The sequence below is a fragment of the Carcharodon carcharias genome, chromosome 14 (assembly GCF_017639515.1).
Source record: "Carcharodon carcharias isolate sCarCar2 chromosome 14, sCarCar2.pri, whole genome shotgun sequence".
NCBI lineage: Eukaryota > Metazoa > Chordata > Chondrichthyes > Lamniformes > Lamnidae > Carcharodon > Carcharodon carcharias.
The window spans coordinates 99,136,791-99,149,969 of NC_054480.1; the positions used below are offsets into that span (position 1 = coordinate 99,136,791).

At 40.5% G+C, this 13,179-nt stretch overlaps 1 protein-coding gene across 12 annotated transcripts in view; it reads left to right on the plus strand.

The window, feature by feature from the left end:
* Positions 1-13,179, plus strand: part of eps15l1a (epidermal growth factor receptor pathway substrate 15-like 1a) — a 375,872-nt gene that overhangs the window by 129,235 nt on the left and 233,458 nt on the right. For all 12 annotated transcript variants that reach the window (XR_005945120.1, XM_041204271.1, XM_041204267.1 and 9 more), the window contains 3 exons: positions 1,982-2,212; positions 8,336-8,490; positions 10,067-10,223. Coding sequence is in view for 11 of the 12 variants with exons in the window: in XM_041204271.1 (XP_041060205.1) it covers positions 1,982-2,212; positions 8,336-8,490; positions 10,067-10,223 (543 nt within the window). In the remaining variant the exon portion in view is untranslated. The remainder of the gene's footprint in view (positions 1-1,981; positions 2,213-8,335; positions 8,491-10,066; positions 10,224-13,179) is intronic.

Consider the following 13,179-nt stretch of genomic DNA (forward strand, 5'->3'; position numbering starts at 1 on the left):
GACAATGGAGATTTATTTGTTCATGAGACATGGGCATCATGGCAAGGCCAGCATTAACGTATCTGAATTACCTATACAAAAACAAAATACTGCGGATTTTGGAAATCGAAAATAAAAACAGAAAATGCTGGCAGTACTCAGGTCAGGTAGTACCTGTGGAGAGAGAATTAGGACTAAAGTTTTGGGTCAATGACCTTTCATCAGAGCTGGGAAAAGTTAGAAATGTAATAGGTTTTAAGCAAGGGGGAAGGTGGGAAAAGGACACAAGAAAAAGCCTGCGATAGGATGAAGGGTAGGAGAGATTAAAAGACAGGAAAAGATCGAGAATGAGAGGGCACAGATTTAAAGTAATTGGCAAAAGAAGCAAAAGTGACGAGAGGGAAAAGATTTTCATGCAGTGAGTGATTAAGGTCTGGAGTGCACTGTCTGAGGGCGTGTGGAGGCAAGTTCAAGCAAAGCATTTGAAAAGGAATTAGACTGTTATTTAAAAAAGTAGAATGTGCAGGGTTACAGGGCGAAGGCAGGAGAATGGCACTAAGGCAATTGCCCTTTCAGAGAGCCAGTGCAGACATGGTGGGCCAAATGGCCGCCTCCTGCAGTGCAACGATTCTGAGAGACTAAATGACAAAAGAGTTTGTGGTGCAGGGCCACAAGGAGTGGCAATGGGACAAGTAAAGGAAAGATGTCTACAGGAGATGGTAAATGGCAGAATGATGAACAGCTGCCATCTGAGAGTAGAAACAAAGGAAAAACTAGACTAGAACTGAAAGCTGCAAAGAAAAGGAAAGAAATTGGGGGCAATGATTATGGCCTGAAATTTAGGAGCTCATTGTTGAGTTCTGGAAGGCTGTAAAAGTTGAAATATTGAGAGTTGGAAACTGCATTGATACAGTCATCAAATTTTTAGAAAAAGAGTTAAGGGAGGGAACCCAAGTAGGGCTAAACAAGCAATGTTCCACGTGTCTCTCAAAAAGGCAGGCCTATGTGAGTGTCTGTAAAAACGCCTTTTCTTTGGAAGAAGTGAGTGGAGTTAAAGGAGAAGTTGTTGAATGTAAGAACAAGTTTGCCTAGGTAGAGGAAGGTGGTGGTGAATGGAGATTTAGATGGGAAGAACAAATAGTTGAGATAGGAAGAAATCAGTTCAGTAGGGCAGGAACAGGCTGAAGCAATGTTTCTACCAAGGCAATCCTGTTTGTGTACCGTGAGAAGGACATAGAAGTGAGGGAGAATATTGGAGATGGATAAAAGGGTCGCTGCGGAGAGAGAGGATTCTTGGCCTAAGAAGTGGACATGGAGGCGAAGGCAATGGAAGAAGAGCTCAGCGTCATATTGAACTTAAAATTCATTGAGATGGGGGTGTAAAGGGCTGAAGTTGAGGCCTTAAGCACAGACTGTGGGGGTCAGAAAGGGGCAAGTGGGAGGGGTATCCTGAATACACAGGAAGGGATATGATTAGAAGAAGGCTTAAGGTCAGAAGGAAGTAGAGAGGAAGAAAGTTCTGGAGGGGTGTCTGCACCCATTAGTTGAAGCTAATGAAGGAAATGAGAGTTTGTCTTATTAGTGACAGTCTAAGTTCCATTGCACCACTTACCTGTGACCTAGCATTACTTGACATTAAACTGTTCCCATTTTGAAAGGATACGCGGCTGGTGTGGCAAATGGATACACTGCTCCTGAAGTTGGGATATAAGCAGGTTGTTGGGCGACATAGGGGAATCTTTACTCAGGCCCTGCTCGATTCTGGAGCTCTATTCTGGGAGCCAAAGGTGGTAAAAAGTTTAATTTCCCAAATGTGACATTCCTCACTTTCAGGCACATAAAATATGACTTAAGAAACGTAACTAACTGATCTCTGTTGTAATTACAGATAAAGAGACTATTAGGAATAATTAAAAGGAGCATTCAGATCACACAAGTGGAGCTACTTCTGCTTCTGAAATATGCACACAGACTGACTAGCCCTTTACTGTTTTATTTGCAGGCGATGCATCTTGTTTACAGAGCTTTGGAAAAGGAGCCAGTTCCCTCTGTTCTGCCAGCTGCGCTTCTGCCACCGTCCAAGAGGAAGAAGCAAGGGCCAGCACTAGCTGGCTCTGTACCAGTGCTACCTGCCAGCCCTCCACCTAAAGATAGCCTGCGATCTACTCCTTCACATGGCAGTATTAACAGTTTAAATAGCGCGGGCAGCATTTCTCCAAAACACATCAAACAGGTGATGAGATGAGAATCACTGTACATCTTGCTAAGATAACCTGCATTGTCACGGCTTAGTCTTTGGTGAGAGAATATACATAGGCCCAAACTACTACAAGAGTAGCTCAGCGATTTGCCTATTTTTTCTGCCCCTCCATTCAGTGTGTCACTTCGCTCCCAACAGCATGCTTAAGATTGGAATCTTGTTTCTTTGGAAATTGGCTGTATGCTTGATCATTGTCACGCTTGTTCTTCACATTGGGTTGCTTAAGTAATATGCATGCACGCTGTCGTCCTTCTGGAGGTCGAGTTGCTTCTACAGTACTATCATTAGTGTGCATGTGACTGGTAGTTAAAATTTGGCTAATTTTGAGTTGACTTTATTTGAGACCTTTGTGTAGAACTTAAAAAAATAGCACGTAGTATTAAAATGCATTCTTTATTCACCTGAGACACTTGGATTAGAACCCTGGTCTTTAATCGTTCTCATATTCATATTTCTTGGGTGTGGTGAGAGTTTTCTGGACACAGCTGGAGGTTCCTGAAAATAGTGGATTAATGTCAGCTGTAATGGCTTCAGCATATTGTGTTCCTCCCATGTTTCACCCTATCCCACAGAATTAAATCTTGTGCTTTTTGATAAGTCAAGTAATCAGTTAATAAGCACCTGTTTGTCTTTCTAATGCTCAGACATGAGGGATATAAGTAAAATGGATCAAACTTATTGTACATAGAATATGATCACACAGCTGGAGGGTTACAGGATAAAAGCACTGAGCCTCAAGACAGTGATTATAGGGTCTACCCTCTCCAAGGGTTGTTGCTAATTAGAATGGGCTTCCAACCAACCTAGTGGTATAGCTCCAGTTTAAGTGAACCACATATACATTTGTTTAAAAATGGGACTGTAAGCTATATTGATAGATGACAAATGAACCTCAAGCCAGTTGATGAAGTATGAAACTAGATGCAAACCCTTTTCTTGATGTTAGTTCTGAAGAAGAGTCATATTGGACTTGAAACGTTAACTCTGTTTCTCTCTCCACAGATGCTGCCAAACCTACTGAGTTTTTCCAGCATTTTCTATTTTTATTTCATGTCTCCAGCATCCATATTATTTTGCTTTTAGTTGTTTCATAGTACAGAACTTGAGTATTGCTGACAAAAGAGACCTAGTATGTGAACTGCTGAAGAGATATGCTGCTTGATACAATTTGTCAGTCATTGGGACATATGGCCTACATACCTGTTTGCAACAGACAAAGTACTGACCATATCCAAGAAGCCTGTGCTTGAAAAACTCGAAATTTATTGTCCAATTGGAAAACACTTGCTGAACAATCCTGATTTTACTAAGAATTACACTGAAAATCAATCTAAGATTATCAGTCGAGCTCGCAACGTGACTCATATATGTATACTAGAAGCCATATATATTCACACACAAGGCCCTGTCTTTTGCAGAGAGAAGGAGCATGTCCATGCATTTTGCCTTTTCCAAATAAACAAAAGCTTGGCGGACGCCATTCCCTGGTTCGTTTCCCCATGGCAATGCCTTGACCAATTGGAGTTGACCTGTCTAGTTTGAATTTGAAACAAAAGTTTGGCAGTTAACTGTTCTCTGCTGCATTCTCCATGGCAACGCCTCTATCAATCAGAGTCCACTTGCCAACCAATCAACACTCATGAAGTATAAATTGTTGTTCCCTTTACTGTTGGTTTACCTTGCGAGGCTGTCCTGATGAATGCAAAACAAAAAACTTGGATAGCATGTCTTTCATCAGCAATATTTTGCATTTGTCCTTTTCTTGATGATTTTGTTTATTTACGGACTACAGCATTCCATATGTTTGCCTCCTAGCTACCAATCCAGTGACCCAGCAGTCTCTTTATATAAGTGTTGTAATTATTTAATTAAATAATGCCATGCACTTGTATATCTTAACAATATTGGCATACCATTAGCAATAGACACGGATGGGTGTGTTCTCCAAGGAACACAATGCTTCTGGGACTGCTGAAGCTCTGCTTGAGGTAGCAGTGGACTCCACAGCTTGAATATTGGGAATATGCGTTGTAAGGTTGAATTAATATTTCACACCATTGACTTTGTGAGCAATTTCTTTTGCAGGTTTTACTTTTGGTTGGTTGCCCACCTCTTATCAGAAGACTAGGTTACACACTCTGCAATGGGGGACATTCTAATAGTCTGTGATTAAATAAAGTTGAACTGAATGACTTTCTCCTGTTCCATCCTTTCATAAGTGTTTATCCCCAATGCCCAGTTGTAGTGAGGCCATGGATATTTGCTAAACTAGTTGTATCATTTGATTATCACTCCTGCAGTGTAAGAGTCAGTATTGTACTATCGGGGATAATTATGAACCTGAATTAAAGTTAGACTTCTACACTAGAACTTATAATGAGGTGGTAACATGGGTTAGTTGCACTGTGCTATTAAAACAAATATAACATTACAATCTCAATACAATGGCTCTGAATTATGATTTGTCCCAAGAATGATTGTGATTATCACTTTGATAAAAGCAAAAAACTGCGGATGCTGGAAATCCAAAACAAAAATAAAAATACCTGGAAAAACTCAGCAGGTATGGCAGCATCTGCGGAGAGGAACACAGTTAACGTTTCAAGTCCGTATGACTCTTCAATAGAACAGAAGAGTCAAACGGACTCGAAACGTTAACTGTGTTCCTCTCCGCAGATACTGCCAGACCTGCTGAGTTTTTCCAGGTATTTTTATTTTTGTTTTGTGATTATCACTGATGTTTTCTTCAGGTATCTAACAGAGCCTTATGGCGATTTACTTTCAAAACTCTGCCAATACTGTTCTGAAGTCTGCACGCCTCAATTTTTAATATTCTCATCCTTGTTCCCAAATGCCTTAATGATCTTTCTGCTCCATGTGTCTGTAATCTCCTCTAGCCTCTGAGTTATCAGCGATCCTCCAATTCAGACCTTATGAGCTCCCTGGTTTTAATTGCTCCACTGTAGATGGCTGTTCTTCCAGCTGTCCTCGAGTCAGTACAGCACAGAAGAAAGTCCATGCTGACTCTATAGAGCAATCTAGGCAGTCCCATTCCCCCATTTTATCCCTGTAGCCCTGCAAGGTTATTTCCCTCAAGTGCCCATCCAATTTCCTTTTGGACTTGTGCATTGTCTCCAGTTCCACCACCCTCAGAGTGAGTTCCAGGTCACTACCTCTCTGTGTCAAAAGCTCTTGCTCACATCCATATACGTACACATATTTTGAGAAAGACTTGCATTTCTATAGCGCCTTTCACACCAACTAACATCCCAAGTACTTTTGAAGCATTGTCACTCGTAATGTAGGAAATGTGGCAGCCACTTTGCACATAACAAGATCCCACAAATAGCAATGTGAGAATGACCAGATAATCCACTTCTTGTGATGTTAATTGAGGGGGCAAATATTGGCCAAGACATCGGGGATAACTTCCCTGCTCCTCTTCAAACTAGTGCATTGGGATCTTTTATATTCACTTGAGAGGGGCTTGTTTTAACATCTCACATGAAAGGTGACACCTCTGACAGTTCAGCATTCCCTCAGTACTGCTGTAGAGTGTCAGCCCAGGATTTAGTGCTCAAGACTTGGAGTGGGACTTGAACTGTAAACTCTTGAATTGCTTCCCTAAACCTCTCAGCCTATTTGCCACTCTCCTTCTTGAAAATTTGTGTCTTGGAGTCCAATTTTTTTTTATAACACTCTTATGAAGTGCCCTAGTACAATTCACTACATTAAAGGTTCTATATAAATGCAAGTTGTTAAATAGGACCATAAGAAACGGGAGCAAGAGAAGACCATACAGCCTGTTGAACCTGCTCTGCCATTCAACATGATCATTTTTGATCTTTGGCTTCAACTCCACTTTCCCTCTTACTTCCCCACATTGTGAATGCCCACTTGCTTAACCTGTCTGTATCTCTTTTGTAAAAGCATAATACTGAGGATGCTGGAAATCTGAAATAAAAACAGAAAATGTTGGAAAAACTCAGGTCTGGCGGCACCTGTGGAGAGAGAAGCAGTTAATGTTTCAGGTCCGTGTAACTACTTCAGAGCTAAAGAGAAGTAGAAATGTGTTGGAATTTATACTGTCTAAAGGGGGGTGCGGTGGAGCAGGTGAAGTAGGATAGAAGGTCGGATAGGTGGGAGCTGAGGAAAAATTGACAGAGATGTCATGGACACAAGAGAAAAGGATGTTAATGGTAGTGGTGAAGACCAAAGAAGGTGCTGATAGTGGCAAAAAGGTAAGAAAGCAGAATGTGTTAATAGCAGAACAAGAGTCAGCACTCTGAAAGAACATGGAAACAAGTGACAGGTAGCCCTGTTGACGGGGGTGTGGTATGGTTGGGGAAAAGGATATTTAAAAATGTAAGCAAATGAAAATAAATATAAAATAAGAATACATTTTTTAAAAGTGGAAAAAGTATAAATTACATCACATTTCTACTCTTTAGCTCTGAAGAAGAGTCGTACGGACTTGAAACTTTAACTCTGTTTCTCTCTCCACAGATGCTGCAAGATCTGCAGAGTTTTTCCAGCATTTTGTGTTTTTATTGCATCTCTATGTAGTCTCTTTGTGTCCTCCTCATTGCTTGCATTCCGACCTAGCTTTGTATTGTCAGCAAGCCTAGGTATTTTACTCTCGGTCTCTTCGTCAAAGTTGTTAATATAGATTGTAAATAGCTGAGGGCCCAGTACTGATCCTTATGGCACTCTACCAGTCACAGCCCGCCAACATGAAAATGCACGATTTATCCCTACACTCTGCTGTCTGCCTGTTAATCAATCCTCTATCCATACTAATAGATCACCCCAACCCCTGAGCCCTTATCGTGTATAATAACCCTATGTGTGGCACCTTATTGAGTGCCTTTTGGAAATCCAAGTATACTATATCAACTGGTTCCCCTTTATCTATCCTTCTAGTTAAATCCTCAAAAAACTCTTAATAAATGTTATTTTTGTAAAACCATGTTGACTTATTCTAATGATGCTTTGCTTTTCTAAGTGTATTCATTGTTAAGTCTTTATTAATAGATTCCATCACTTTCCTGATGACTGATGTCAGGCTACCTGGCCTGTAGTTCGCTGTTTTCTCTTTCCCTCCTTTCTTTGTAGTGACGTTACATTTGCTAAGTTCCTGGGACTGTTCCAGAATCTAGGAAATTCTGGAAAATCATAGCCAGCACATCACCTATCTCTGCAGCTATCTCTTTTACAATCCTAAGATGTAGGCCATCAGATCCTTGGAATTTGTTGAATTTTAGTCTCTTGTGTTTGCCTGGCATTTTTCTCTGCTGATATTAATTACCTTAATTTTTTCACTCATCAATTACTGGATTACCCTTTATTTCTGGCATGTATCTTGGGCTTCTACTATGAAGGCAGACGCAATACTTGTTAAATGTGTCATTTTCTCATTCCCCATGATTTTTCCTGTCTCTGCTTCTCAGGGACCATTGTTTACTTTAGTTACTCTCCTTTTTATATACTTGTAAAAACTCTTACAATCTGGTTTTATATTCCTGGCTAGTTTGCTTTCATATTCTATTTTTTCCCTGTCTATCAACCTTTTGGTGGCCCTTTGCTGGTTTCTGAAAACACTCCCAATCCTCAGGCTTGCTACTATTCTTTGCAACATTATAAGATTAATCTAGGATGATCCTTAATCTCCATAGTAAGCCATGAATGAATCTTTCTTGCTGAGTTGTTGAGAAGTTGTCCTGGATGGTGAACCTTAATTTCTGTGGTAGCAGTTACCAGGATTTCAGTGTTTGTGACACCATGATCTATAAGTTTATGACTGGTGCCTCACTGCACAGTGTTACAAAGAAAATACTAGTGTAATTCTGAATTCCATATGGTTTGGACTGGATGACTCCTTTTATATGAACACACTTGACTATATTTCATCCACTGCAAATACAGATACTGACTGGATATTACACTAAGTTGTCCCTTACCACTTTTGGTTCAGTTGATGAATAAGGTCAGCGCTATTCTCCAGGCTCAGATGATTTGTGATTTTTTTTGCTGAGTTACTTTAATTTACTGATGTTGTGCAATTGCAATGACCTGGAAAAATCTTGTTTGTTGCAGCCAGTAAATTGGGTTGTGCCATCTAATGACAAGATGCGATACGATGACATCTTCCTCAAAATAGACTTAGATATGGATGGGTATGTCAGTGGCTTGGAAGTCAAAGATATCTTCATGCAATCTGCACTTCATCAGAACCTCTTGGCTCATATATGGTAAGAGTTGTAGAATTTGGATGCTGAGTGTCTCAGCAGATGTATTGTGAGCGAGTCATAGTCAGTATTTGGGACAGCTTAGCTCATAAATGATAAATGGCCATTTTCCAACAAAACTGAAGACACTCTAGCCTCCCGTCAATGCTATTACCACCTTTGTCTTGTGCAGATAGCAGTACTGGCTAAAGTAAAATAACCCAACCTTAACTCCAGCAGATTTCTGTAATTTGCTAACCTACCTCTGACCTATGGCCTCACTGAGGGCTTCTAAGTATGCTGAACTGAGTTCAGTGTGTCAGTGTGCTAACATTATGAGGCTGCCATTATTTTGGAATATCAGCAAATGTCCCTTATGTGAGTTAAGAAAACGCCAGAATGCTGAAATAAAGGACCTGAACATGCAAGGCAGCAGGTTTCCAATTTTCGAGCCAGAACTGGTTAGTTGTGTACAGTTGGGTAAGTAACACTTACAAATTGTTCTCCCAGGATCCAAACGCAGGTTCTGATGCAAGATAACAGCATCTTCAGGTTAGTGGACTTCGCAACCAATGATAACACCCTATATCATGCCAATGGAAGGAATCAGAAAAGGTATTCAGCTCCTTGAGACTCTTCTGCCTACTTGCCATATTTCCTTAATCTTTAATACCCTTGCCTGACAAAAATCTGAAAATATGAATTTTGGTATTTTCAATTGAACTCTGCTTCAATTGCTTTTTGGGGAGCGCTCCCAGATTTCCACTAATCGTTGTTTGAAGAATTGCTTCTTAACTTCATCCCGAAGGCCTCCCTCTAATTATAAGGTAATGCCCCCCTAGTTTTGAATTACCCTCAACAGAAGGAAACCTTATCAACTCCTTTAATCATCTTAAAAAGCTGAATTATATCACCCCATAAACTTTTATGTTGTGGGGGAAGGGGCACAATGAAAGTAATAAAACCATCGTCATAATTCCCATGAGCTAGAACAATGTTTTAATAACGTGTCCTTCATTGAAATAATTGGTCAATGTATGTCAAATGTTGTCAAGGGAGCAGTCTGTTCACAGTCAGTGCAAATTCTTAAGCTGCAGTTAGTCTCAAAAATAGTCTATTATTTTGTATAGAAAGAAATGCACTGAATAGAAGTGTGCTATGTACCACACATACCAATTTATCTTGTATGAGGGATTTTTAAAAAAAGCCATGTGGGTATGAGTCAGTTTCACTGATTTTTAATTTCTAGCAGGCCCTCCTGAACTGTGCCTGCTTGATCCTTCAACTAATGGGAGGTTGTTGCCACCAGCCCAGCAGTACCTCCAGATTCTTTACCTCCTCTTGTGGGGAGAAACTAATCCACAGCAGTGCAGCTAAAATTGGGAGCCATTTCCAGATGGTTTCTCCACTTTGTCCCAAGTCACCTGCTGTATGTTCTTTACTGCAACTACAACTGGATTGTTTACCTCTCCACGAAATTTACATCGCTGCTGTGTCAACCTTTAATGGTTTGTTATGATATTAAACATAGCTATTGGCATGGTTTTGCTGTAGTTGCAATATAGAGCCTGCATTTATTTAATAAATTATTTTTCATCAGGGCACTGGCTGATACAAAACAAATGGGGAAGCTGAACAGGGAACAGTTTGCTTTGGCAATGTATCTGATCCAGCAGAAAGTCAGCAAAGGAACAGACCCTCCACAGATGCTTACTCCAGAAATGATCCCACCATCAGAGAGGACTACACCAGTGTCAGTAAGTACACGATGCAACTCTCACTTTATAGGAATTCCTTACGTACAGTTAGCTTTAGATTGGGCTGGTTACCCCAGTGTAAGCTCAGCACCTGTGGAACTAGACTCAACACGACATCAGGAGAGTGGGAGTAAAGGTGAGAATATTGGTACGAAAGAAAAATTAGGTGTGTTGAACAGTATGGCAGTATTTGTTTTGACCTCTTCATCATCATATGTTGTAATTGCGGGCGTGTTACATTAACACAGCATAATGTATCAGCAGTTGGCCTTTTTGTTTGAAGACCAAAGCTCAAAACTCAATCGGCCAATGGTAGCATACAGTAAATGTGTCCATTGGGATTTCAGTAGCATACTGGTGGCTGCCTGAATGTTTATACAATGTCCATTTGAACTGTGAAACACAGTGAAGCAAGTACACCTTTTGTCCCTTCAATCAGAGATTGTACTGAAGAGAACAGTTTAAGCAATGTAACACTCAGGTAGTGTGTGGTGAGTACAGTTCTGTCACTGGAAGTGGCAGGAATTGTTTGAGGTGATGTAAGTAAAAGTATCATACAAGAAGTGTATTGCACAACATCAAAAACTTACTAGCTTAGAAGTGTGTTATATTTAGTTCAGATTCAGCAAGTCCCACACCAAAGGTCATGAGAATGGCGAATAATAATTTCTGTGCCTGTAAGGCTGAATTGGAAACTTGAATTGGAGGTGTTTTCAGGGGTCTTTGACTTTGGTTCGTATAGGATAGGAGGCACATTTGTGCTGGAACACAAACGAAATGATGCAAATTGCATCTCTCAACCCCTCAGTTGCCTTTGTGCTGCCACTGTTTGTCCAACGTCCCATCTTGGGGAAGTCATAACTTCCTCCGCAGCTCAGCAATGGGTAGTCTAAGGTCTTGATTCCTGCCACAAATGCCACTCCCATGGTTACATCCCTTTCCCTGATTACTGTAACATGCTAACCTTTAGATGAAGTTCAGAGACCATGCCATCTCCATTTTATAGACCATTTAGATTCACCTCTGCAGCATTACCAGCAACTACTGCTAGTTCAAAACCTCTGCTAGTGAAGCTTTTGCACCTAACTTCACCCCCAGACTTTTGATTAATGCCAAGTTTTTAGCCTCCAAGCCCTATGTTTAATGTTTCAAATTGCTAAAAGTTAGCTCTCAGTATCATGATCTCTGTCGAGACAAATAACCTTACACAAGGGATTTGAATTTCCGTGACCGACTAGAAGGATCACAAAACAAGATTTTAAGTTTGAAGACTTTTGCTGTAACGAACAAACTAAAAACTACATCAACTAAGCACTTTCTAGGTGACTAATACTCAAAACTACAGACAAGTTAACTCTTACTGATGCTTTAATGGGACCGATAACCTCACATGCATACATATACATTACAATATGCTCTCCACAGGCTTACAGTCTTTATAGAGAATAGTACACAGCCATCCCCAGCTTCCAATGGATTCACGTCTCTTCTCACCCCCTAAACCACCACCACCAAACACTGTGATTCTTCATGGGATGCACCTCTTTAACCAGGGATCATGCTCCTTCCTGCCTGGTAGGCCACAGAAAGGACACACTCTCCTCTCTGCTGACCACACACTAATTGTAGTCTTTTGTCTCTCTGTAAGACCTGCTCTCTCTCTCTCTCTCTTTCTGTCCGAAATATTGGAGATAGGAAACCTACTCAGGTACTCTTGCCTATGTTTCAGGTGTGAGAACTTTGCACCTTGCTCACAAAGTCCCAAACTGTCCCCATGATAACCAGACCACCTGGTCTGTTGCGGGGCAGAGTGATATAACCTCCTACAACACCCTTTCCCGGTTATTCTGTTTTACCTTAAATTACAAAGACAGTTTAAACATAGCAATTTTACGAACTTTGTATTCGTAACAATATTCTTTCTTTTCCAAAGTCCTGCTAAGTGATCACCCCTGTTCACCCCATCCCTGCAACTCTTTCAGTTCTCTCCACAACCCATGACTGTGCCCTCTTATAAATCATTCTCCTCCATTTTCCCCATCATTGATATCAACCTTCAACCTTCAACTTCTTGAAATAGATTTCCTAAAGCTCTTTGCTCCTCTCCCTTTAAAACCAAAACTTCAAAACTTCTTACTGAACTTTTGGTCACTCCTATGTTCTCCCTTTGACTCAGTGTCTGTCTCTAAATGCTAAATGTAAAGAGCATTAAAGATGTTGCATAAATACACATTGTTATTTTTGCTTTGTACTGGTTAATGGAAATACTTGAAATGAGGGGACATCCTCTTGAGCAGTTCAGAGTAGAATTCAGTGCCTCTGTTGGTTATATGTTGCTTGCATTCAAGTATCATTTTTTTTTCAGTATACAGTGAAACCTGTATAAACAGACACTCCCAAAGAAATGTTAGCCTGCAAAACAAAGACTTTTATTGAGGGATCTGTTAGAATTGTAGAATTATAAAATGATACAACACAGAAGGAGGCAGTTCAGCCCATTGTGCCTGTGCTGTCTCTCTGCTGGACTGTCCATTATTCCAACTCCCCTGCTCTTTCCCCATGGTTCCTTTAATCTTTTCCCCTGCAAATATTTATCCAATTCTCTTTTTAATATTACTATTGAATCTGCTTCCATCACTTGTTCAGGCAGTGCATTCCAGATCAGAACAAGGTGCTGTGTTTGAAAAAAATATTGCCCTGTGCTTCTTTGCCAATCACCTTAAAGTTGTTCTTTGGTTATCAATGCTTCTGCCACTGGGAACAGTTTCTCCCTATCCACTCTTATCAATACCATTTATGATATTGAACAGTTTCATCAAATCTTCTTTTAACATTTCTGCTCTATAGAGAACATCCACAGCATCTCCAGTCCCTCATCAAAACTGAAGTCCCTCATCCCTGGTACCATTCCAGTAAATCTCTTCTGCATTCTCTCTAAGGCCTGAACAGCATTCCT